The 26855-nt window shown below is 42.6% G+C and overlaps 1 protein-coding gene across 1 annotated transcript in view; it reads right to left on the reverse strand.

Moving 5' to 3' along the window:
* Positions 1-2376: 2376 nt before the first annotated feature.
* LOC106603465 (protein phosphatase 1E) overlaps positions 2377-26855 on the reverse strand; it is a 94098-nt gene continuing 69619 nt past the window's right edge. The window contains exons 2-7 of the mRNA XM_014197187.2: positions 17962-18083; positions 11017-11216; positions 9061-9249; positions 8605-8748; positions 8380-8473; positions 2377-6688 (exon numbers count right to left, since the gene is read on the reverse strand). Coding sequence (XP_014052662.1) covers positions 5772-6688; positions 8380-8473; positions 8605-8748; positions 9061-9249; positions 11017-11216; positions 17962-18083 — 1666 coding nt within the window. The 3' untranslated portion in view covers positions 2377-5771. The remainder of the gene's footprint in view (positions 6689-8379; positions 8474-8604; positions 8749-9060; positions 9250-11016; positions 11217-17961; positions 18084-26855) is intronic.

Consider the following 26855-nt stretch of genomic DNA (forward strand, 5'->3'; position numbering starts at 1 on the left):
ATACCAATGTTTTCTTGGGTAATTGCTCACATTAGTTTGAATTGATTGTCATGAATAAGTTGTTTTGAACTGCTGACGGATTTGGACAGCTTTCTAGGTCTAAAACAGGTTGGTTAGTGTGTCGTCAATAAGGCCACAATGTACAGGTCATAATGTACCCTGTAATGTCTCTTCCCATCATGTTATGATAGTTTTTGATATCTGTTAAGGTTGTGTTCAGGAAGTGCCTCAGCTCTTCCACTGAAAATGTCCATATTGTTATCCCCCTTTTCCTTACCCCTGAATTTCATCACTCATTGATTTCACCCAAACTAGAACAGCAGATCGAATACATCCAGATTAAGGCCTTGATTCGATCAGATCAAGCGTTAACCGGCGATAGCTGACACATGCATAGTTTTGTTTTGACGGTGTTGGTGTAACTGCGATAGAGCTGTCAAATCGGTGAGCAGCTGCTCTTGTGATCATTGTCACAAAGTCACACCCACCCATTTACATTAGAACAGGGGTGTCAAACCCACTCCATGGAGGGCCTAGTGTCTGTCTAGACAACCAGGTGAGGTAATTAGTGACCTTAATTCAAGTATTAGTGAGGAGTGAAAACCCGCAGACACTCGGACCTCAGTGGAATGAGTTTGACACGTGTGTTAGAAGTTAAGAACAAAGTGTAGGCTATATAGAAATAATGACGCTCAAATAGAAATCCTCATTATTTTGTTTAATTATTTTCAATCAGCCTAATCAAGATATATGTATACATCTCACATTTTTGTGTTCAAACTTGTAAACAGTGCTGCATGGGATTTATCTTAATGCAACTCTGTGCTGCCAATGGCAATGTCCGCTTTAGGTATAATGCTGGGAGCCGCTTGTGGATTTGACAGCTCTAACACAGTTCCACCTCCGACACCATCAAAACAACCGCTATGCGAGTGTCAGCTAGGGCGGATCTGATAGAATCTAGCCCTAAGTGTTGAGCTGATTCGTTTTTATAGCAACAGGAGTCTGTTTAACTTCTGAGCAAAGCAGCTCTGACAGTGTTTTGTGTAATGCCAGACTCCATTAGAGTAGTCCCTATTTCAGCCTTCAATTAATGTCCCTCTCACAACACTTCATCGTCCAACCTTATTTGCAGGCTCCCAGAAAGCACTCCCCTAAATGAGAAAATGGGTCTATTTGGTCTCTGATGCCCTGAATGTCCCTTAATCGATCACTAGTGTGACATAGATTAAAGCCATGGCTTTTCCTGTGGGGGTGACTCTCGATTACATTTGGAACCCGCAATCTTCTGTGAAACCTGGTGGATATTAACGCTCACTCATCTGTTATGTCAGACGCTAAATTGCACCAGATATGGTCACGGTCATAGTAATTAAGTTGTGTGTGTGTGTGTCCTCAAGCTGATGAACAACAGCAGGAATTTACTCTCCTCATGACTTTCATGTGTGCCTTAAACCTTGCAGCAAGAAAGGCCATGAGCAAAAGCTCAGCTGTGGTGCTGCTACATAATGTCAAATGTTTGAGTCCGCAGGTATTTCCATCTGTAAATAGTATACCATACCATGTGCTATGTGGAGCACAAACTTTGTACTTAGTAAGTCTGAAAAGCTGCTTCTGAAATTCAGTTGTAATTTGTGAAGTGTTCTTGATGTAGAATTCTTTTTTTTTTTTTTTAAGTACACATGAATAAGTAATGATGATGATGAATGTTTTATGCCAGAGAACAGATAAATAGACATCTGACTGCACACCATTCATTCCACCTGGAGGGTGAAATAAAAACATAGCAATGTTTCTGTTTCTCTGCTTGGATGTTAACAAGGAAGTGCCCTCTTTCTTTTTTTCCCCAGTATATTTTATTAAAATGCTGTAGCTTGCCATCCCTATCTTAAGAATGCTGGACACACTTTACAGGGTGCTGGCAATTACCTGAACTGTGAACACTAGCCATCGTGTACATACATGGGCATACGCGCATATCACCACAGGACAGTTGGAGGCCTTGATTAAAAATAATCTTGGGTAGTTAATTAAATATGGCTGTTCTATTGCTAGGGTCTAGGCTTGACAGGTGGAGGCTAAGGACACTAATTAAGTCTCCTGGCTCTCTAAGTGGAGCCACTGGAGTCTCGACAAGAGTACAGCACACAGCTAAGGGTTCTCACACACACACACACACACACACACACACACACACACACACACACACACACACACACACACACACACACACACACACACACACACACACACACACACACACACACACACACACACACACACACACACACACACACACACACACAGGAGAATTCCATAGGCCTAATTAAACTCCATCTGGTTGTACAAGAGGTCAAATAAAACTCAGACAAAAGACTTGGTTTAATCTTTATACTAGTTACCAGTTAAGATACACACACATATTTATATTACGAGAAGAACACAGAAAATACAGATACTGAAACTTTTTACTGGTTTACCTAACCTGCAGGTTGGGGAACAGCTGGTCATGGGTTTGTCTTCAGGGATGCCTGGTGGACAGAGTTTGAACCGCCCTGTGAGAGGAGGCTGGCCAAGCTTAGAGACACTTTGGGCTGGATTCAATCCATATCACAGAGGTATTGCGTTACAGCGTTATTGAAATTTAAAGGCAATGTTCCCATGTTAGTGGAAACTGCATTCACGGTAAACAATGCATTTGTCAGCTCAATCGGAAATGACCTTTACATTTCTATTGCGCGATCTGTAACACTTCAGTTATACAGATTGAATAGAGCCCTTTGTTGTGTTTGTCATTGGGACTAATTCAATTTGGCCACCAAACATATTAGTGTACAGCGACAACTGTCCAAGGGGTACATCATAGATTGTGTCCCATACTACCATCGAGCAGAAGTAAAGTGGTGTGTGCTCATGTCAATGTGAGCACTGGTAAGAGTTTAGGAGGGTGACTGTTGTTAGTTTGATCTGGCTCTAGCTCTGCCTTTCTCAGTGAAGACAAACCCTCTGAGAGAGCCTTTCCACGCGCGACTCATAAAGATTCATTATTGCTTACAGGAACAAAACGTTTTGTGGACACAGTGCAGTCATGAGAGCAATTGAGTGACATGGGAAAGGGGAGGGGAGAGAGGGGAAGAGACCTGATCTGTGTGTTTTTTTTACTATCATTAGGGAAAGTGTCATACTGGCATGGGGGGGTCCTTTGTACCGCAGCAGTGGGTGAGAAAGAGAAGAACTGTGGGTTAAGCGAGCCAGCAAGTTTAGCTGAGAAACCATAGAGTTCGCTTTTCTGTTTATGGCTTGGTTAAGGTTCAGCGTCTTATAGACTGAGGGGGTGACCATTTTGACATTTCAGTGGATGGTCCTTGAGGAGCATTTCAATTCCCATGTTCCCTTGTCACTCAAGCACTGCTAACGTATACGACTCTCATTCCAAATGTGTCACATGAACAGTACAGTACATTGCTGGGGGCTGTGAAGCTTGATATCAACACAGAATATTGTGCCACCATCCTGGTGACCTTACAGTGGTGATTTTATATAGCAGACGTATAAGACAGACCACATGCATACTCTCAACACGTACACACACGCCTGCACACATTCATACTTACATGTACATAATATGAATGTAGTACTATTTCAATAAGCAACTGGTGCCCCGTGTGAGGAATGTTTAGGGAAAGATGTGCACTTTTTTTGCTCTCAAAAAGAAGCAGAAAGCTCCAAAAAAGCAGGTGATGTGGGTGGGGCTGAGGTTGGGGGGACTCGGGGCATTCGATAACTACCTTTATATATTCAACTTTATGGTTGTCTTTCATAATTGGTCAGAGAGTCGAAATGCAGGTGTTGGTTACGCAAAGAGAAAGATGCAGAAGCATGGGCATCTTTTAACCCGGGAGGCAGTACGCTTATTCACATCCTGCTCCTTCAGAGTGGAACACCAGGATAGAATGCTCAGATTTTTGAGGATACGGCTGATAGCAGATAAATTATACATTATTTCCTCTCCCACGATCAACAAAACACCTCCAGAATATTGTCCTCCAGGTGTACTGCATCCAGAAATTATTTTCTTACATCCACACAGGGAGCGTCGCTACAAGTCCAGAACACCACTACTGTCTCAGTCCTATTGGCCCGTCTATGAAGGTCCCGGGAGGGCTCCATGTACATTCTAAAACTGGAATACATTCTGCTCTCTGGAGATGCATAATGGTGACTGTCCAAATGGCCTTCTGTAAATGACTACCATGCTTTTCAGTGGGGAGGCCAGCAGGCGACCAGACGACTAGTTGTTTCAGAGGAGCAGTAAGCAATGACAGTGACTGGGAACTGACTGACTGGCTGGGGGTGTTTCTCCGTGTGACTGTGGGTCACTGAGGTGGTTTGGTCACTTGTTTCCTGTGTCCTTGTCTCCTGCCCCTGGGAACTCAATGAGACTGGGGAGGACGGGAGCGGGTGAGGTTTTTAAACAAAAGTATGGAAATGGCACAATGTGTTAGTAAAAGTTGAAAATGTCAGGAATGGCACCAACAATTCCTGTTTTCTTAAGGGTATAAAGATGGGTTTTTCCAACAGCGAGAATTAACCTTCTTTGATAAATATTGAATGGTGGTTGCCTGGGCCAGGAGAGTGGAGGCACATTTTATAGAACCTAGTCATTGCTAGATAGCATTTACATTTTTTTTTAATTTAACCTTTATTTAACTAGGCAAGTCAGTTAAGAACAAATTCTTATTTTCAATGACGGCCTAGGAACAGTGGGTTATCTGCCTTGTTCAGGGGCAGAACAACAGATTTTTACCTTGTCAGCTCAATCTAGCAACCTTCTGGTTACTAGTCCAATGCTCTGACCACATTTGAAAGGATAATGAGATTAAGATTCATTTACTATATTTGTCAAACCAGAGATGAAGACTTTGACATTGATCATTCTTATGCTCCATTGTTGTTAGTGAAATTCTAAAGCAGCATAGTGATTGGTTAAGCATCCCATGTAAGTGATATGACACACATGGGTCCGCATTGTAATGGGAAGCTTAGAAGGGACTCTGTCGACTGAGGCTCAAAATTCCCATCCATTTTTCTTTTTCAGGAAATGGTCTTAAGTGACAGATATTGAAGGCATATGTTCTGCTGCTTTGTCTGAACTATTCTGGCCCAGTAAGTCTTGCAATGCCTGATAGGGAACTTACTCACTCACACCCAACCTGTTAGGAAAGACTTCTCGTCAATGAGAACACATCTTGTGTTTAGTGTTATGTAAACATCAATTTGACAGGCATGGCAAGGACTGATTAATGCCCGCTCTTGGATGACGTCATCCCCAAAATTATAAATAGAATATCATTTCTTAATAATATCCCCTTTTAGATGCCATTATCCTCTATTGTAACCCCATCTGGAATACATATCAGTCTATATATGTTGGATTTATTCAGGTAAGTGACCACTAATCTTATAATCCTGTATTAACTACTCCCATTTATGGAGATGGAGTGAGTGGATAATGTGTATTCCATTATGAATCTGAGAGTACAGTACAGTGTGTGTTTGCAATATGGGCCAGGAGCAGTAAATTGTTATGTCCGGCCTCCTGAATGGGGCTGTGTGGCTATGGGGAGGGGTAGGTGCATGTAGATATGGACGGACGGGGTGGTGCCAGTGTCCTGGATGAGGAGTTTATGATGGATGGATGAATGAATGACTGTAGTCAGATAAAGGAAGGGACAGGAGAGAGAGGAGCTAGTGGAGATTACGTCACATCATCAGACTCTGCTGCCGTTGGGTAGGTGGGGGAGGGCCACTCCAGGCCTTCTCTCAGGGCAGCGCAGGGGGTAGGGCACACTACGGGTGGAGTGCAGCAGGCCGGGGAGCTCCCTGGGCGCTCGGCCCCAATCCCGGGACCCCCACCCCCACCTGGGGCTCACGCACTCCATCCTCCGTGTGTGCCTCCCCGCGTAGCCAAACAGGGCGGCCGCCAGGGGCCATTGTCCGTCTGAGCTGGGCTCCTGGCAGGTGGGGACTCGGAGTTTAGGCCGGGGCTTGTGCCTGGAGCCCTTTAGCCCCTCTTCTAGACAGGGCAACCAGGCCGCCCCATGGCCATCGGCAGGCATGAGGTTCTGGGTGAGGCCTAAGGACGGGGATGGGTGTGAGCTGGCCAGGGGGAGCCTGATCGGACCCTCCTCTCCCAGCGTGGGCCCCAGCAGGCCTAGGCTGGTTCTGTCCGTCAACGAGTCCATGCGGTCTTCATAGCCCAGGTCGGCTGGAGCCGAGCACTGCTGCAGGAAACAGTGACCCTTCCCCCCAACGTCCGCAGTGCCGCCGTCCTGGCATGCCATCTCCCCTTGCCCTTCCTCCTCCACCTCCTCATCCTCTACCTCCTCCCCTGCCCCCTCCTCCTCTCCCGGGGGGGGCGCGCGGAGGTCTCTAAGGAAGACCACAATGACGGAGATGTTGTCGCTGGAGCCAGCATCGCGGGCCGAGGCCACCAGCTTGTGGGCCACCATGGTGCTGTCGCCACTGTTCTCCGTCAGGTGGTCGCTGACCACACGCACCGCCTCATCAGGGCTGACTGTGTCGTAGAAGCCGTCGCAGGCCAAGATCAGGTAGTCCTCCGTGCCATCCAATGTGACTATGTGGTGGTCGGCATCGCCAGAGATGTAGGGCTTGTGCTCATTGTCGCCTGTCAATCACCAAGAGAAAGAGAGATAAGAAACGAGGGAAACAAATCATATATTGTAAAAAATGTTATCATTAAAACATTTGTCAAAGTGCTGAACAGCAACCTGGGCATAAACACCCCAAAGAGCTGAAAGCAATATCATTTGATATTCAGTGCTGCTGTTTCTGTCAAGTCCACCATGCTATGCATCTGTTTTGAAATCAAGGTGTAGAAAAACAAATAATACATTTTAATTTAATAAATAATAATATAATATCTGCTGCTTGCCGCCTTGTTACCTCTACTTTCTGTTCAGCCATTTGTGACTAATGTATTTATATAAACATATAAATGAATATCAGTGTAGCAATATCTGTCCTCTCTCCTCTCCTTCATGCAGTAGGAAACAGTTCTAATGTAGCAGCTACAGTATTTGCTGTCGAGGAAGTAGTTGTTTTGATATCAGATTAGGGAAGCTTTAGGATTTGGGAACAGAAGGTCACAGTAGGGCTTCCTCACTAGCCACCTCTAAAATAGCTACCGGGAAATAAGACTAGAAGCTAGCCTCAAGTTGCCTTGTGAATCAGTGCTTGAGGTCAATTAGAATTGAGGTCAGTGGCCTCCCGAGTGGCGCAGTGGTCTAAGACACTGCATCGCAGTGCTAGCTGTGCCACTAGAGATTCTGGGTTCGAGTCCAGGCCCTGTCGCGGCCGTGACCGGGAGACCCATGGGGCGGCGCACAATTGGCCCAGTGTCGTCCGGGTTAGGGAAGGGTTTGGCTGGCAGGGATGTCCTTGTCCTATCGCGCACTAGCAACTCCTGTGGCAGTCAGGGTGCAGTGCATGCTGACACGGTCACCAGTTGTACGGTGTTTTCCTCTGACACATTGGTGCGGCTGGCTTCCGGGTTAAGTGGGCATTGTGTCAAGAAGTAGTGCGGCTTGGTTGGGTTGTGTTTCGGAGGACCCACGGCTGTAACTATCAATTGGATACCATGAAAAAGGGGTAAAAAAAGGTCAGTTAACTGAAATTCCAACTCAATAATTGAAAAAAGTACATCTAAGCTATTTAAAAATGAAAATCCCTTCCTGAATAGAATGACTTCAATTTGAAATGACCCCAGCCCTGTTGTGTATGTGAATAGGTACAGGATGGATTCTAAGGCAGTCTTTACAGTGAATTCCTATGTTGATGCCAGTGATGTTGTAGTATTGGAGCTGTGAGATTGTTCCATCTAATCCCATTAAGATTTAAATAGCTGCTGGGAAATCAGACTGGTTACGTACACTTGTGTATGCATATAGGTACAGGCAACCCTCACCCCCACCTCTGGGTTGCTGTCTCCCACTCAGCTCTGTGTCAGCTGGCCTTTGGCTGTGGCCCATTAAACTCTGTCATGACCTCTATGCTCTGGCGCACGCATAATCACCCAAATAGTTTAGACTGATTATGGGCCTTCTGCTAAGTATGCAGGCACACATACGCACTCTCTGCAGGACACACCTACACGACATACTCCGACCCCTTGCTGACCTCTCAATTCTGTCAATACTCCTCTCATTCACGCTGGCGGTGACCAAGGTAAAACACCCCCCCCCCCCGGTTAGAGGAAGTCCAGGGGGGACTCAGCAACAGGCATGGTACAGCAGCTGCAGTCTGTATATTGTACTATATATGGTAATTGTATAAGGCATATGGTGATTGTTGGTGTACCTATGGCTCTGGATACAGACAGGCTGCCATTAACCCTCCATGTGCCGAACCAGATGACACAGCCTCCCAGAGCTTCAATACGCTGCTTCTCATCCTGTAGAGGGAGAGAGAAAGATGCTATTAACGCTATGTGCTTGGATATGTGACAGACATCTCTGCTCAAGTGATGTCAGCGCCTGTGTGTGAAGTGAACAGTGATTAAGTGTGTGTGTCTGTGTGCATTACCTCTCTGTCAGGTTTGTGAGGCTTCATCAGTTCCACGGCCTGGCCCTTCTTGACCAGCATGACCTGAGAGTCCCCCAGCCAGGCCACGTACAGGGTCCGCCCCCTCAGGAAGGTCACCACCCCTGTGGTGCCGCAGCGCAGGTTCTGTCACACACACGTACACATACATACACACACACACACACACACGTACACGTACACATACACATACACACACACACACACACACACACACACACACACACACACACACACACACACAAACACACAAACATGTGTACAGTAATAACTGTTTACTATGATTCACAGAAATGTTACATCTATTAGAAGCAAATTCTGAACAGTAATAACAAATGCTTAGACATTTGAACTAACCTGCCTCTCTGCAGTTCTACAATACCAGCAGTATTGAAGTTAAACCTTCAAGATTAATGTGGCCAATGTTTGAGCCCTTACCTCCATTTTTGCTTTCCGAATGAAGCGTTCGTCGGTGACTCTGAAGGCGCGACAAAGGGCCTCCCCTGGATCCTGGCTGAAGCACTCCTGGTGCACCATGTTGACGTGGAGGTGGTTGGCGGCGTAGATGGCAGCGTCCACGCCCCCGTGGCCATCGAACACGGCGAAGAAGGCCTGCTCCTCCTGGTCCTGAAAACACAAACACACAGGTTAAAGGTTAAAACAGTATGACCTGCAATGTCATATAGCTTCAATATTTCTTCCCTTCATTGGAGTCATCACTTGTTCTAACATGATGGTGATTCATGTATAGTGACTCTCATGCTTTGTAAACATCAGAGTATGAAGCAATGCAAAGCATTCATCTGTCCAATCTCAATCATCTTTACAACAAGGTTCCATAAACAAACTTAACTGGTCATAGTAAATTCTAAATTACCATTGCGTATACAGCATAGTTGTGTGTCACTCTCATGATGTTGTGCGTTTCCCATGAATGGCATGTGTAGTGCCTCGTCGCGAATATGCAAATCCAAATATAACCGGTTTGTGTCTCCACTCATCCATATGCTTTAATTAACTGGGGTTTAATGCCAATTAGCCGGGTTACCCACCACTAGCACACTTAATAGAATGGATAAACATTTGATCCGACGGAATAATTATGTCATTATATGAGGATCTTTGAGCTGGTGCGTCTGCCTGTCTGGGATGTCTCATTGGTCGGTTGGTTCAGAAGGGATGTGAGGGAAGTGTCCATAATCATTTGGGATGACTGGCAAACCAATAAGGATAGGATTTCAATGACAGATCTGATTGACTCTGTGTGGCTCAGAAAACATACTATTATCAGACTTGTGTGTGTGTGTGTGTGTGTGTGTGTGTGTGTGTGTGTGTGTGTGTGTGTGTGTGTGTGTGTGTGTGTGTGTGTGTGTGTGTGTGTGTGTGTGTGTGTGTGTGTGTGTGTGTGTGTGTGTGTGGGGGGGGGCTGTTAAGGTGTGTTGTTCTGCTTCATTTAGAGCACTATGGCCAATAATGCTATTAGAAGCATTTAATTCACTGGCAGCCACCTAATGTGTTATTATTTACTGCTCTCATTGGGGCTGTATTGGGAATACGTTGGATAGTGGAGTTTTATTGATCTTCTCCCTATAGTGAAGTGAGATGGTAGCTTCCCTGCAGGGCATCTGGATTAGCCCACCGGACTAGCCTACTGGGTTTACACACTGGGTTAACCCACTTAGTCTCTTAATTAGCTGATATACACAGAAGAATGAAGTAGTCTCTTTTTAGCCAGTGGACAATGATTTTGAAGAGAAGAATTTGGAATAGAAATGTCCGGTTATTTCCTGAATTGAAATGCGCTATATCACATGGTGATACTGTGTATTATTGTTCCTGCATCAAGTTTTAGGCCAAACGTTGCCAAGAAACATTCAAACAAGGACATAAATCCTGAAGTCCATCTTTGATAGGAGGGTAATGTTATGAGTGGGGCCAAGAACAATGTATTGATTTTGTGCTCATATGCCGTGTGTCTTGGGGTTTCCAGAGAGCTCTTTTAGAGTAAGCACTTTTAAGGCCACTAGGGAGAAGCCATAGGGCAGGACTATAGTAGTACTAGAGCCCTCCTTTCCCACCCTTTCTTCTTATGCTTAACCAGAAACACCACTTCAATGGTCATTTCATTTAAAGAGTTTAATCCACATCCCCCTAATGGTTATGGTTAGAACTGAAGGGTAATCTGGTCCTAGATCTGTGGTTGAAATCTTCTATCCTCATTAACCATGCTAGAGTGAACTGATCCTAGATCTGTGGTTAAGGACTACTCTGTTCATGCTTACCTGTATGTTGAACTGATCCTAGACCTGTGGTTAATGACTACTATGTTCATGCTTACCTCTATGTTGAACTGATGCTAGACCTGTGGTTAATGACTACTCTGTTCATGCTTACCTGTATGTTGAAGAGAGTGTTGAAGTCGGGGATGACGATATGTTTGTCCTCCATCTTGCGGCGCATGTTTTTGATGGCGTGGATGGAGGTCTCGTAGTAGGGCTGAGGCCGGCGGCGGTAAGGGAAGTCTTTCAGCCACAGGCAGCATGTTTCACACAGTTTGTTGAAAATGAGCCTGGCAAATGCCACCGACTCAATCTCTAAAAGACGACACGCATGAACAAACACACAAACGGCATGTGATCAAACCACAGACTCATACACATACAGTACACTACACACTATACATTACACACTACACACTACACATTACACACATGGATGCATTGGTGCACTGGTGAAAAGAATGGCAAACAGATGCATATAGTCACATGAAAAGAATGTGCTGAATAATATACACGCATGTTTTTATTTAACTAGGCAAGTCAGTTAAGAACTAATTGTTATTTACAACCTTGTCATCTCGGGGATTCGATCCAACAACCTTTTGGTTACTGGTCCAAAGCTCTAACCACTAGGCCACCTGCTGCTAGGCTACCTGAATGTGAGACCTGTTGTCTGACATGCAACCACACACAAGTAATCAAAGAAAGGCACAGCAATGTGCTCCTATGCCCAAATGTGTGCCCTCTCTCACACACGCACACTTGTGTGCATTCAGTCCCAAATGACCCGTTAGTCTGGGAACCCCTGTTTTCCATACTTGAGATCTGTCACACTTGAACCAACCCAAAGCCACTCATGTAAGCTAACATTGGGGCCTTACACGGGGAATACAAGGGGAAACAGCTCAATGGAAGAGAGAAGATGGTTCCAGTGGAATTAAGGACAAGTGGGCAAGAGAGGCCATCTGGCAAATGGGTTGGGGGCTGGGGAAAAGGACAGAGAGATGGAGGAAGGATGGGAAAAGAGGATGTCATGAGAAGTGATCTCTCCGGCTGGGTCTCCCGGAGGGGACAGCTGACATTTTCTCTTCCACGCTGTCTCCGTCTGTGTGCTGCAGACTGCACTCCTACCAGATGTCATGGGAATAGGTCACCTATTGTCTGCACACCTACCCTCTCATGTCTCTCTCCCCTGGCTAACCCCTGTCTTTTGTTTGCCTGTGAGGAGTAACACTATGATTATATTCTTAAATGTAATGCTGCTGAGTTTTTCACACTAAACAGTTTCCCGTGTGTATCAAGAATGGTCCACCACCCAAAGGACATCCAGCCAACTTGACACAACTGTGGTAAGCAACGGAGTCAATATGGAACGCTTTTGACACCATGAAGAGTCCATGCCCGGACGAATTGAGGCTGTTCTGAGAGCAAAAGGGGGTGCAACTCAATATTAGGAAGGTGTTCTTAATGTTTTGTACACTCAGTGTAAATAGATTACATATATAAACTCAGCAAAAAAAGAAACGTCCTCTCACTGTCAACTGCATTTATTTTCAGCTAACTTAACATGTGTAAATATTTGTATGAACATAACAAGATTCAACAACTGAGACATAAACTGAACAAGTTCCACAGACATGTGACTAACAGAAATTGAATAATGTGTCCCTGAACAAAGGGGGGGTGTCAAAAAAAGTAACAGTTAGTATCTGGTGTGGCCACCAGCTGCATTTAGTACTGCAGTGCATCTCCTCCTCATGGACTGCACCAGATTTGCCAGTTCTTGCTGTGAGATGTTACCCCACTCTTCCACCAAGGCACCTGCAAGTTCCCGGACATTTCTGGGGGGAATGGCCCTAGCCCTCACCCTCCGATCCAACAGATCCCAGAGGTGCTCAATGGGATTGAGATCTGGGTTCTTCACTGGCCATGGCAGAACACTGACATTCCTGTCTTGCAGGAAATCACACACAGAACGAGCAGTATGGCTGGTGGCATTGTCATGCTGGAGGGTCATGTCAGGATGAGCCTGCAGGAAGGGTACCACATGAGGGAGGAGGATGTCTTCCCTGTAACGCACAGCGATGAGATTGCCTGCAATGACAACAAGCTCAGTCCGATGATGCTGTGACACACCGCCCCAGACCATGACGGACCCTCCACCTCCAAATCGATTCCACTCCAGAATACAGGCCTCTGTGTAACGCTCATTCCTTCGACGATAAACGCAAATCCGACCATCACCCCTGGTGAGACAAAACCGCGACTCGTTAGTGAAGAGCACTTTTTGCCAGTCCTGTCTGGTCCAGCGACGGTGGGTTTGTGCCCATAGGCAACATTGTTGCCGGTGATGTCTGGTGAGGACCTGCCTTACAACAGGCCTACAAGCCCTCAGTCCAGCCTCTCTCAGCCTATTGCGGACAGTCTGAGCACTGATGGAGGGATTGTGAGTTCCTGGTGTAACTCGGGCAGTTGTTGTTGCCATCCTGTACCTGTCCATCAGGTGTGATGTTCTGATGTACCGATCCTGTGCAGGTGTTGTTACACGTGGTCTGCCACTGCGAGGACGATCAACTGTCTGTCCTGTCTCCCTGTAGCGCTGTGTTAGGTGTCTCACAGTACAGACATTGCAATTTATTGCCCTGGCCAAATCTGCAGTCCTCATGCCTCCTTGCAGCATGCCTAAGGCATGTTCACGCAGATGAGCAGGGACCCTGGACATCTTTATTTTGGTGTTTTTCAGAGTCAGTAGAAAGGTCTCTTTAGTGTCCTAAGTTTTCATCACTGTGACCTTAATTGCCTACTGTCTGTAAGCTGTTAGTATCTTAATAACCGTTCCACAGGTGCATGTTCATTAATTGTTTATGGTTCATTGAACAAGCATGGGAAACAGTGTTTATACAATTTACAATGAAGATCTATGAAGTTATTTGGATTTTTACTAATTATCTTTGGAAGACAGGGTCCTGAAAAAGGGACGTTTCTTTATTTGCTGAGTTTATATAGTACCAGTCAAAAGTTTGGACACACCTACTCATTCAAAGGTTTTTCTTTATGTGTACTATTTTCTACATTGTAGAATAAAAGTGAAGACATCAAAACTATGAAATAACACGTATGGAATCATGTAGTAACCAAAAAAGTGTTAAACAAATCAAAATATATTTTATATTCTTCAAAGTAGCCACCCTTTGCCTTGATGACAGCTTTGCACACTCTTTGCATTTTCTCAACCAGTTTCATGAGGTAGTCACCTGGAATGCATTTCAATTAACAGGTGTGCCTTGTTAAAGTTAATTTGTGGAATTTATTTCCATCTTAAAGTGTTTGAGCCAATCAGCTGTGTTTTGACAAAGTAGGGGTGGTATACAGAAGATGGCCCTATTTGGTAAAAAACCAAGTCCATATTATGGCAAGAACAGCTTTAATAAGAAAAGAGAAACGACAATCCATCATTACTTTAAGACATGAAGGTCAGTCAATCTGGAAAATTGAAAGAACTTCTAAAAATTCTTCAAGTGCAGTCGCAAAAATCATAAAGCACTATGATGAAACTGGCTCTCGTGAGGACCGCTACAGGAAAGGATGACCCAGAGTTAGCTCTGCTGCAGAGGATACGTTCATTAGAGTTAACAGCATCTCAGATTGCAGCCCAAATAAATGCTTCACTGAGTTCAAGTAACAGATACATCTCAACATCAACTGTTCAAAGGAGACTGTGTGAATTAGCCCTTTATGGTTGAATTGCTGCAAAGGAACCACTACTAAAGGACACCAATGAGAAGAAGAGACTTGCATGGGACAAGAAACATGAGGAATGGACATTAGACTGGTGGAAATCTGTCCTTTGGTCTGATGAGTCCAAATGTGCGATTTTTGGTTTCAGCCGTAGGTGAACGGATGAGTAGGTGAACGGATGATCTCCGCATGTGTGGTTCCCACCGTGAAGCATGGAGGAGGAGGTGTGATGGTATGGGGCTGCTTTGCTGGTGACACTGTCAGTGATTTATTTTGAATTCAAGGCACACTTAACCAGCATGGCTACCACAGCATTCTGCAGGAATACGCCATCCCATCTGGGTTTGCGCTTTGACTCAAAACACATCTCCAGGCTGTGTAAGGGCTATTTGACCAAGAAGAGTGATGGTGCTGCATCAGATGACATGGCCTCCACAATCACCCGACCTCAACCCAATTGAGATGGTTTGGGATGAGTTGGACCACAGCATGAAGGAAAATCAGCCAACAAGTGCTCAGCATAAGTGGGAACTCCTTCAAGGCTGTTGGAAAAGCATTCCTCATGAAGCTGGTTGAGAGAATGTCAAGAGTGTGCAAAGCTGTCATCAAGGCAAAAGTTGGCTGCTTTGAAGAATTTGTTTGACACTTTTTTGGCTACTACATGATTCCATATGTGTTATTTCATAGTTGTGATGTCTTCACTATTATTCTACAAGTTGTGTCCAAACTTTTGACTGGTACTGTATATAGTTAAATGTGTTGTTTTACAGGGTCAGCCATAGTAGTACGAAGCCCCTGGAGCAAATTAGGGTTAAGTACCTTGCTCAAGGCACATCGACAGATTGTTCACCTTGTCGGCTCGCTTATTCCACCCAGCGACCTTTCGGCTACTGAGCCATTGCAGTAAACGCTAAACTACTGTATCTGCCGCATTTGAACGGAACTCATCAAACATTCAGTTCAGCTTCAATGTGGATGTTTGTTATTTCTGTACGTTTTAAAACGTCTTAATGTGTGATGTTCCCATCACAGTAGGTTGGTGGCACCTTAATTGGGGAGGACGGGCTCTTTGTTGCAAAGGGTTAATTGTTCATTAGTAACTTACAGGATAGTAGGGGAACTGACTCCTCTTGAGAAGATCTGATGCTTCTTATAGAGTCCTATAGATTCATCGTAAGAGCCTTAAGATTCCATAGCCCCCTGCAATGGATATCTGGACGACGTCATGTTGAATGAATTCTCTGCTCCACTTAGTGGAACTAAGGACTTGTTCTTTCCACCCTCCACTCCTCACACTCCTTTCTTCCCTTTCTCTCCATTCCTCTCCTCCTCTCCCTAGCTCCCCAGGCTCTGTAGTTAAATTTAACCTCCCATCCCAGAACCCTGTCAGGGAGCAGTATGAGCTCTGCGTGTGTGTGTTTGTCTGTGTGTCTCTCCTCTGCCTTGGGGCTAAACGGCCAGGCTGACTGGTATCCTCCATTCTTACCACCTCTTACCCACTCTCATTATGGCTTTCACCAACCCACCCTCCGTCCCAAGACAGCAACCTCGTCACACAAATTACTTGAGCCAAAATCATATATACAGTGCCCTCCACTAATATTGGCACCCTTGGCAAATATGAGCAAAATGGGCTGTGAAAATAAAACTCTTTGCTGTTTAACCTCTTGGTATTTCATTCAAATGATTTACAAAAATCAAACCTTTAATTGAAGTAAAATGATTGAAAAAAATAAATGTGAAAAAGTGAAATAAATATTTTTCTATGAACATATGTGTCACAATTATTGGCACCCCTAGAAATTCTAAAAGTAAAATCTAACTTAAGTATATTCCAATTAATATTTAACGTTTTTAAATTCACCTGAGTGACTAGGAACACTTAAGTGGTAAGCCATGACTTCCTATTTCACTGGGGTATAAATATGAGGTGACACACAGGCCAAGTTCCCATAGTCATCCATCACTATGGGAAAGACCCAAGAATACAGTAATTATGTGTGACAAAAATGGCTATAAGAAAATAGCTCAATGGTTGAAAATGCCTATTTCCAGAAGTTTAAAGTAACTGGAGATGTTAACAATCTGCCTGGAAGAGGACGTGTGTCTACATTGACCCCACGCACAGTGAGGAGGATGGAGATTTTTTTGGTTTGTTGTTGGCATCATGAGGCAGGAAAATTATCTGGATATATTGAAGCAACATCTCAAGACATCAGTCAGGAAGTTAAAGCTTGGTCACAAATGGGTCTTCCAAATGGACAATGACCCCAAGCATACTTCCAAAGTTGTGGCAAAATTGGCTTAAGGACAACAAAGTCAAGGTATTGGAGTGGCCATCACAAAGCTCTGACCTCAATCCTATAGAACATTTGTGGGCAGAACTGAAAAAGCATGTGCGAGCAAGGAGGCCTACAAACCTGACTCAGTTACACCAGCTCTGTCAGGAGGAATGGGACAAAATTCACTCAACTTATTGTGGGAAGCTTGTGGACGCCTACCTGAAACGTTTGACCCAAGTTAAACAATGTAAAGGCAATGCTACCAAATACTAATTGAGTGTATGTAAACTTCTGACCCACTGGGAATGTGATGAAAGAAATAAAAGCTGAAATAAATCATTCTTTCTACTATTATTCTGACATTTTACATTCTTAAAATAAAGTGGTGATCCTAACTGACCTAAGACAGGGAATATTTACTAGGATTAAATGTCAGGAATTGTGAAAAACTGAGTTTAAATTTATTTGGCGAAGGTGTATGTAAACTTCCGACTTCAACTGTGTGTGTGTGTGTGTGTGTGTGTGTGTGTGTGTGTGTGTATATATATATATATATATATATATATATATATATATATATATATATATATATATATATTTCCCCTGCATTCTCTTTCTGCCTCTTTCTCTCTCTCCCTGGCAAAAACACAGATCTTAAAGGAGTGTTGCAGGGTTATTTAGACTGCTGTTTCCTTCTCTTCTAAAAGACCTCTGCTCTCGCTTGTTCGCTCCACAGAGTGCTTTATTTTGTCACTAACAAAGTAAATGGAATTCTAAGTGACAGTGGATGACATCAAACTGTGGTATGAAAAAGTGAGCCAGGAAGAGCAACTGTTTTAATGCTAAGTATTAGCTGAGTATACAAATGGTGATGTTTCTCATTTGTCCATGGTGTTGATTGAAACAACACCTAAACTGACAAAGGCTTTGAATTTAAGCTAATATATTGTATAAAAAGTAACTGTGTCCATACAGTAGCCTAGCTAAGTCAGTACATGACCTGATTATGCATGTCAGGCGTTGGCTGACAGGGGACTCACGGGGGAAAGGGTCTACTCCATCCTCAACAGTCTTCTGGACGTGGTAGGTGGAGAGGTCACTCTGCAGAACACTGTCTACTGTAGCCCGTGCCAGGGCAGCCGCCAGGGAGAAGGGGCAGTTACTGTAGGAGAGAAAAAAAGGAAAATGGAGGAGTTATAACAGGAAGGAAGAGAGATCAAAGCGTGGGAGGAATAGAGGGAAGAAGGTATAGGGTGATTATAGCAACCAGATATAACAGTCATATACCATAGAGATTGAGAGAGACTGAATCAGAGAGAGGGAGAGAGTGGTAGGTTATGGCTGTAATGTCCCCATCAAGCTTCCTTGAGCTATCATACTCCAATGAGACCAGCCTATGGTCCTACAGTCCTCAATGATCAGCTCTCATTTGAATAATTAGGCCTACCTCATATATCAATTAATTTGACTGTCTGATGAAATTCCCTCTATTTACCAGCTTTAACCAATCCCAGAGAGGAAATCTGTCTGGCTGTACTTTGGCCTGAAACAGGCCTGTTAATTCTCCACGTTCCAATTGCTCCACTGACTGAACACTGTCACAATCAACGGCTCTCATGTAATTACTATCAGTTTGGCCGCCTAGGCTTTTCGCTCAGTCATTAATCAGTTCAGCGGAGGAGAAAAGTTGCCATAATGAAACAAATGCTTGTTTCGTAACCAATTTTTTCTGGGGGATGAGTGAACCAGCCACCCTTTGGGATCCAAAATGGGGGAGTTTCCTAACACTTGTGGGGGATCCTGAGCATTGTTCTGCCACCATTCCATTATGGCTCTTTTAGTTGTGTATAGGCACTCTACCAAGCGTTGAGTGTATTATGAAATCTAGTCCTCGCACTTGAGCCTGGCAGAGCTCTCATGTTGTTCCATTGTATCAACAGTAGATACCACGGGAGATTTAATATGTTTACATAGGGGAAAATCTAGTTCCATACAATAGCCCTTTCTTGGTGAGCTAACAAAGGTGAAGCCCCTGGATTGATTAAAAATGCAATGTCAAACAGTTTAAATTCAATCTTATATTGCAATAAAAATATTAATGAGGCCCTTGATCTAGTCCTAATGTGATTACTATACTACAAGTGTCACATTGGGGCTAGTCCCCATAGCAACTTGGCTCAGAGACCTAGTGGAAAAATCCCATTTGAAGTGTTGTTATATTGACTATCACTGCTAAAAGTACAATGCTTTGTAAAGACTGTATACAACCATTCTGAAATCCTTACTTGACTGATGAGAAACCAACAAAAGACAAAAGAAACTACTTGAAATGTGAAATACCACATTAATTTAGAAGCTCCTAAATGCAAACTTGACTGCAAGATACAGTATGTCCTCTTTCTGTTGTTCCAATGGTCCTGGTCCACTCAACCCAAAAAAGAAAAGAAAAGCAACAAATCAGATGAGAAGTGTCTGATAAATACTCGCCCTCTGCAGAGATGTCTGTCAATTGGTAACGGTGTTGACATGTTATGCTCGACCTGCTCAGGTTTCCACCAAAAAACACCAGAAAATTGCCCAAAATAGTAGATTTGACTATTAGATGTTCAAAGTTCCTTTCGAATGTTTTGTTTTTAAAAGGAATAGTTTCACCATATTAAAATAAGAGTTCAGTTCACGTAACAGGGTTGACCTTAAAATGAGGGACAGGTTTTTGTGTTTTTTTTTTTTTTTACCTTAAAATGAATCATTAATCATAAGAAATAAATAATAATGTGAAAACTTGGAGAAGTGTTGGGGTTAAGTGGGTTAAAATCTTCCTAGAAGTCACAGAGTATGCACCTGTCAAAACCGGATGTTTTAAATGTTCCATGTGGTTTATATTAACGTGTACTACATTTAATATATAAAACAAAATTGCACAACTTAGGTACAGCAGATCCCCTTATTGTATGGAACACTTTCAAATGTACTTTTAGAGGCCATTTAATACAATACTCATCATTAAAACAAAAGCAGTTTTGGTGAAAAGAGATTAGACTAATAAAGGAAATAGAGGAAGTAACAGCACAGGTAGATGGTAATGGAAACTGTACTATAGAGGCACAACATAGGTTAGAGGAAAAACAAAAAGAAATGGAGGTGCTTATTCAAGAACGATCAAGTGTAATGTATTACAAAAATAAAGCGAAATGGATGGAAAATCTTCAACATAGAAATTCTACCAATTTCTTTTTACAGAAACTCATTACAAATGATGGAGTTATCCATGATTATGCAGTCTCCTCCATTTCCACTGAATGAGGTTAACTGTAAGGATTTCTTTCCTAATAATAATAATAATAATAATAATGTAAAATTAACAAATGTACAGAAAGACCTGTGTGAAGGCCAACTTACAGAAGAGGAACGTTTTGAGGCAATAAAATCTTTTCAGTCTGTAAAAACACCAGGGCTTGATGGTATACCAGTAGAGGTACATCAGACCTTTTTTGATGTACTCAAAGATCCATTATTAGCATGTTCTAATTCCTCTTATACAAATGGTAGACTTTCAGGTACTCAACAAAAAGGTCTGATTTCATTACTACTAAAACAGGACCCTGGTGGTAAGTATAATGATCCAGTCCATTTTAAAAACTGGAGGCCTCTAACACTTCAATGTTGTGAGGCGAAAATGTATGTGCATAGCACCGCCAGCATTGAAAAGTGACCAAAACATCAGCCAGGAAGCATAGGAACTGAGAAGTGGTCTGGGGTTCCCACCTGCAGAACCACTCCTTTATTGGGGGTGTCTTGCTAATTGCCTATAATTTCCACCTGTTGTCTATTCCATTTGCACAACAGCATGTGAAATTTATTGTCAATCAGTGTTGCTTCCTAAGTGGACAGTTTGATTTCACAGAAGTGTGATTGACTTGGAGTTACATTGTGTTGTTTACAGTGTTCCCTTTATTTTTTTGAGCAGTGTATAAAATTCTTGCCACCAACAGAATGCTATATATATGGGGCATACAACAATCTCAGCTCTGTAGATTTTGCTACGAAGAGACAGAATCAACACATAATTTATTCAGGTATTGCTCCTATTTAGCTTGTTTCTTGTCACAGGTTCAGGAATGGTTAAAAAAATCACAACATGCAATTAAAATTAACCTTACAAATAGCAGTGTTGGGCGATTTCGAAAGCCATACTTAGTCAATAAATAATATAATAATACTTGTAGGAAAGGTTTTCATCTTTAGCTCACAATCTGTGGAAACTATACGATTAGAAAGGTAAAAAAAAATTATGTAAAACATCACAGCACAATTGAAAAAAATATGGCACATGGAAACCAAACGAGGGTGGTCCATGGTGATAGGTGGGATGGGCTGAGAGTGGCTGAGGGTTGAGTTTAAAGAGTTTACGTATGTTTGGTAAAGTATTATTGTTATGTGACTACTTTATATAAAAGTACCATGTATGTAAAATGTGTATGCAAAATGTATATGTAAAATGTACAGTTGAAGACGGAAGTTTACATACACCTTAGCCAAATACATTTAAACTCAGTTTTTCACAATTCCTGACATTTAGTCCTAGTAAAAATTCCCTGTCTTAGGTCAGTTAGGATCACCACTTTATTTTCAGAATGTGAAATGTCAGAATAATAGTAGAGTGATTTATTTCAGCTTTTATTTCTTTCAACACATTCCCTTTGTAAATTTAGTAAATACTTTCTTAACACTTATTTTTTCTTAAAACTGCATTGTTGGTTAAAGGCTTGTAAGTAAGCATTTCACTGTAAGGTCTACACCTGTTATTTTTTTGGCCCCCTACAGTTTTTAGAAGGATTTTAGTTTTGGTTAAAAAAAAAAGAAAATCACCAGGAATTCAGCTAAAAATGTGTTTAATTTATTAAATCTGTTTACCAAGTATTCCCACAAATAAAAAATGGACATATGTCATCGTGTCTCAATGTAATCAAAGTATGAAATTATTGCTATTTTCAAATACAATCTCTTTTGGGGTTTAGTTGGGGTCAATTTGTATTGAACAAATTATTATAACTATGTTCCGACCCCTGACCCATCAGTCTGCGGCTGAATCTAGTTGCCTACCTAGTTGCCTACTTTGTTTCACTGATCTACACACAATACCCCATAATGTCAAAGTGGAATTATGTTTTTAGACATTTTTACAAATTAATAAAAAATCTAAAGCTGAAATGTCTTTTTATTTTACTTTTATTTAACTTGGCAAGTCAGTTAAGAACAAATTCTTATTCTCAATGACGGCCTAGGAACAGTGGGTTAACTGCCTTGTTCAGGGGCAGAACGACAGATTATTACCTTGTCAGCTCAGGGATTCAATCTTGCAACCATTTGGTTACTAATCCAACACTCTAACCACTAGGCTACCCTGCCCCCCCCGCAATAAGCATTCAACCCCTTTGTTATGGCAAGCCTAAATAACTTCAGGAGTAAAAAGTTGCTTAAAAGTCAGTTGGTAGAGCATGGTGTTTGCAACGCCAGCATGGTGTTTAATTTAAAATAAAAATGTGTGAAATGAAATGTATGCATTCACTACTGTAAGTCGCTCTGGATAAGAGCGTCTGCTAAATGACTAAAATGTAAATAATAAATTGCATGGACTAACTCTGTGTGCAGTAATGGTGTTTAACATGACTTTTTAATGACTACCTCATCTCTATACACCACACATACAATTATCTGTAAATTCCCTTAGTCGAGCAGTGAATTTCAAGCACAGATTCAATGACAAAGACCAGGGAGATTTTCCAATGCCTCGCAAAGAAAGGCACCTATTGGTGGATGGGTAAAAAAATAAAAGCGGACATTGAATATCTCTTTTAGCACAGTGAAGTTATTGACTACACTTTGGATGGTATCAATACACCTACTCACTACAAAGATACAGGCGTCCCTCCTAACTCAGTTGACGGAGAGGAACAAAACCGCTCAGGGATTTCACCATGAGGCCAATGGTGATTTTATACCAGTTACAGAGTTAAATGGCTGTTATTGAAGAAAACTGAGAAAACATTGTAGTTACTCCACAATACATACATAAGTGAAAAGAAGGAAAACATTTCAAAACATGAATCCTGTTTGTAATAAGGCACTAAAGTAATACTGCAAAAAATGTGGCTTCAACAAAGTACTGAGTAAAGGGTCTGAATACTTATTTCTTTATTATTTTTTTGTATATGCAAAAATTTCTAAAAACCTGTTTTTGCTTTGTCATTATGGGGTATTTTGTATAGATTGATGAGAAAAAAAAACACTTTAATACATTTTAGAATAAGGCTGTAATGTAAAATGTAGAAAAAGTAAAGTGGTCTGAATACTTTCCGAATGCACTGTACATTGGAGTTACTTACCAAGACGACATTGAATGTTCCTGAATGGCCTAGTTAGTATTGAAACCGGCTTCAAAATCTATGGCAAGACTTGAAAATGGCTGTCTACCAATGTTCAACAATCAACTTCACAGAGCTTGAAGAATTTTAAAAAGAATAATAGTCAAATATTGTACAATCCAGGTTTGCAAAGCTCTTAGTGACTTACCCAGAAAGACACAGCTGTAATTGCTGCCAAATGTGATTCTAACATGTATTGACTTAGGGGGTTGAATACTTATCTAAAATACAAATTAAAATTCATGAATACTCTCTGAAGACACTGTAAAGCAATGTGCTCCCTTCAAAGAGACCTTGGCTTAGATTCAATCCGGACCGCGGAAGTTCCACATTAAAACGAGATCGACATTTACAGGTAATTTTGTTCTCAGGGCGGTTATGCCAGTTTTGACTAACAGAAGTTATGTTTCGTAGCAGGTTAGGAGAATTTTGTGAACATTTGAATTGTGTCTGACCATGTGTGAGAGGAGACCTATAATGAGCTACAGTATTTCTTTGCCCAGTGCAATGGACACTTTTCAAGTCTGCTTTGAGCTGTATCGCATTAGGGGAAACCAAGACTGTTCTCAGGGCGGGTCTGCCAGTTTTGAAGAGCAGAAGTTACTTTTTGTAGCAGGTTAGGAGAATTGACGTGGCAGGTTAGGAGAATTAGGTTAAAGTTAGGAAAAGGGTTAGGGTTGGCTAAAATTGTCCCTGACACGACTCAAACATATCTAGCTACAATGAAAGTCTGCCCTGAAATCAGTCTTGGTTTCCACTAATGCGATGCTGCCGTTACGTAACCTTGGACCAGGTGCTGCCTTAATCTGGGCAGGTTATACACCATTGTGGCTCCGAGCTCCTGTACCCATGGTAACCTGAAGCACCCAGTGTGTTGACAGCTGATGACGGGGTTGCCATGACAACAACACTGCCTGACGGTAGCAGGTACAGTGGTTCATCGGGCAGGCGGCGTGCCCACGGTCTACCTCTGACGGCTACAGGAATTGTGTGTGCATATGCAGCAGGGGGTGGCCATACGTAGCCACTATAGCCCCTGAGACAAAGCAGGGGGTGAGGATGAAGGGATAAAGGAAGAGAGAAAGGAGGGAGGGAGGAGGCAGGGATAAGCTCTTCCCTCATCAAAGGAAGTGGAGAAGCACACTCTTAGAAGAAAGGGTTCCAAAAGGGTTCTTCAGCTGTCCCCATAGGAGAACCCTTTTTGGTTCCAGGCAGAACCCTCTGTGGAAAAGGTTCCACATTGAACCCAAAAGAGTTATACCTGGAAGCAAAAAGGGTTCTTCAAAGGGTTATCCTATGGGGACAGCCAAATAACCCTTTTAGGTTCTAGATAGCACCTTTTTTTCTAAGAGTGCAGGCAGCGAGGGGAATGAGGAACATTCTCACACAAGGACAGTCCAATGACAGGCTGCTCATGAGGGTAACCCCAGTAACCAGGCCAGATCTTAATGTGTCAGCATGCTTCAGTTCGGCTGGTGCCTAGCCGAACCGAACGAGTGTGCTTGCATACTCCCTTAAAAGACCTTCGCTTGAAAAATGAGGGAAAAGCGGCAATAGTACTGTTTGGCCATTTTGAGACGCCATAGCCAGTATAAACTTCCTCAAAATAGTCAGAAATAACCTAAGATAATATGTCATTCATTTTGACGTTTTTTTTCCGAGGAGATCTTAGTCGCTCAAAGAATCCATACTGTTGGCCAATCACCAACGAAGGGGTGTAGACTTCGGCTCTGAACTTTGGCTTGCCTCCAGAAAAAAAGTTGTGTCCCCGAACAACCGAAACAAAAACATCACTTTTTTTTATTTTATTATAATTCTTTCCACCTTTATTTAACCAGGTAGGCCAGTTGAGGACAATTTCTCATTTACAACTGCGACCTGAAAAAAATGTCGTCATAATATAGGCACGAACTCTCCCGAACTGTTTCAGCTGGGAAGTATGTGGACGCCTTTACAGTGCGTGCCTATCATAAGTATTCACTCAACCTTTGCTCTTTACACATTTTGTTGATTTAGAAAGTGGGATGGAAATGGATTTAATTGTGATTTTTTTTCACTGATCTACAAAAAAAGTGTCAAAGTGAAAAGAAAATTCAATAAATGTTTACAATTGATTTATATATTTTTTAGAACTAAAATGTCTTGCTTATAAAAGTACCCCCCCTCTGTTAGGGCAAGAAGAGAGGGACGGAACCTACACTGTTCCACAAGGTCATAGGTTATCTTTAACTGCACAATATTCTAATTTAGATCGAGAAATTAAGAATGAGTCAAAGTTGATCTTAAGCCTAAAATGTTATTATCTCTACTCCAGATACTACAGCCCATTAACTCAGGCACAGATTATTTTACTAATTGCTGGTTAATGTAATAATGATAATAATAATAATAATAATAATAATGCCATTTAGCAGACGCTTTTATCCAAAGCGACTTACAGTCATGCGTGCATCAATTTTTTACATCTGGGTGGTCCCGGGAATCAAACCCCAAAATATCCAGGCGTTGTAAAAGCCATGCTCTACCAACTGAGCTACAGAGGAGATGTGTTGTATTCTAAATTAAGATGGCTTGTGTACTAGACTCTAATGGTCTGAGCGAAGTTGTACAGGTAGCCTAGTTTGGCAAAATGCATCTGGCACAGACAGTTTACGCCGTACAATGCTAGTATCAGTGCTTATGTAACTCCTGTGTTACTAGAGAGCAGTTAGCAGGATATTATCTGGGGTTTAAAGTTGGTGGTGTGTGTGTAGAGAGCTGGACAAGAGAAGTAGAGAGCTTTTCCTGACACCCACACACGTACTGCAGTGAGGTCATCCCATGACACATGCTTACAACGAGTTGGAGATAAACATAAGGCCTCCTGCACCACTGGTGTTTTTCAAAAGAGTCACGATTATTCTGAAACCACTACAATTCAATGCATTAATGTTGAGTGCTGAGATGAGTCAATTTAAAACACAGTACAAAATCTATTTTGACTGAACACATTTTTGATTCCTCTCTGGTATCCTTTTATTCACCAACAATCTAACTCTCAAATAAACCCTCTTTCAAGTTGGACCCACTTGCTCATAAAAAAATACTACTCTATCTGAATGTGGAGAGGACAGGGAGTGGGTAGATGGCCTGAGGTTGTGTGTGTGGTGGGAGGCGTGTGTGTTGGTATGAGTGTACAGTATTGTATGTGTATGTGTGTGTAGGAAGAGAATGTGGGGTGGATCTGTGGTTAAGTGGTGTGTGTGTGTGTTTATGTGTGTGAAAAAAATACATGACATAGGTAAGGCATGGTCTCCTTATATGCGATTATATGGATGACAGCGCTACAGCGAGAGAGAGATGCTAACTGCCTCATCGGTCCCAAGCTGCCATGCCGCCATCTTTGCTAGTCCACCTCCTCCACGTTTCCATTCATAGAAATTCTCTGTCCTTCTTCCTCACTCTTTCTCTCTCGCTAGCTCACATACTCTGTCACTGCCTTGCTAAGAGGGGTGTGTGCCGACGTGGGT

This window comes from Salmo salar, chromosome ssa04 (genome assembly GCF_905237065.1).
Source record: "Salmo salar chromosome ssa04, Ssal_v3.1, whole genome shotgun sequence".
Taxonomy (NCBI): Eukaryota; Metazoa; Chordata; class Actinopteri; order Salmoniformes; family Salmonidae; genus Salmo; species Salmo salar.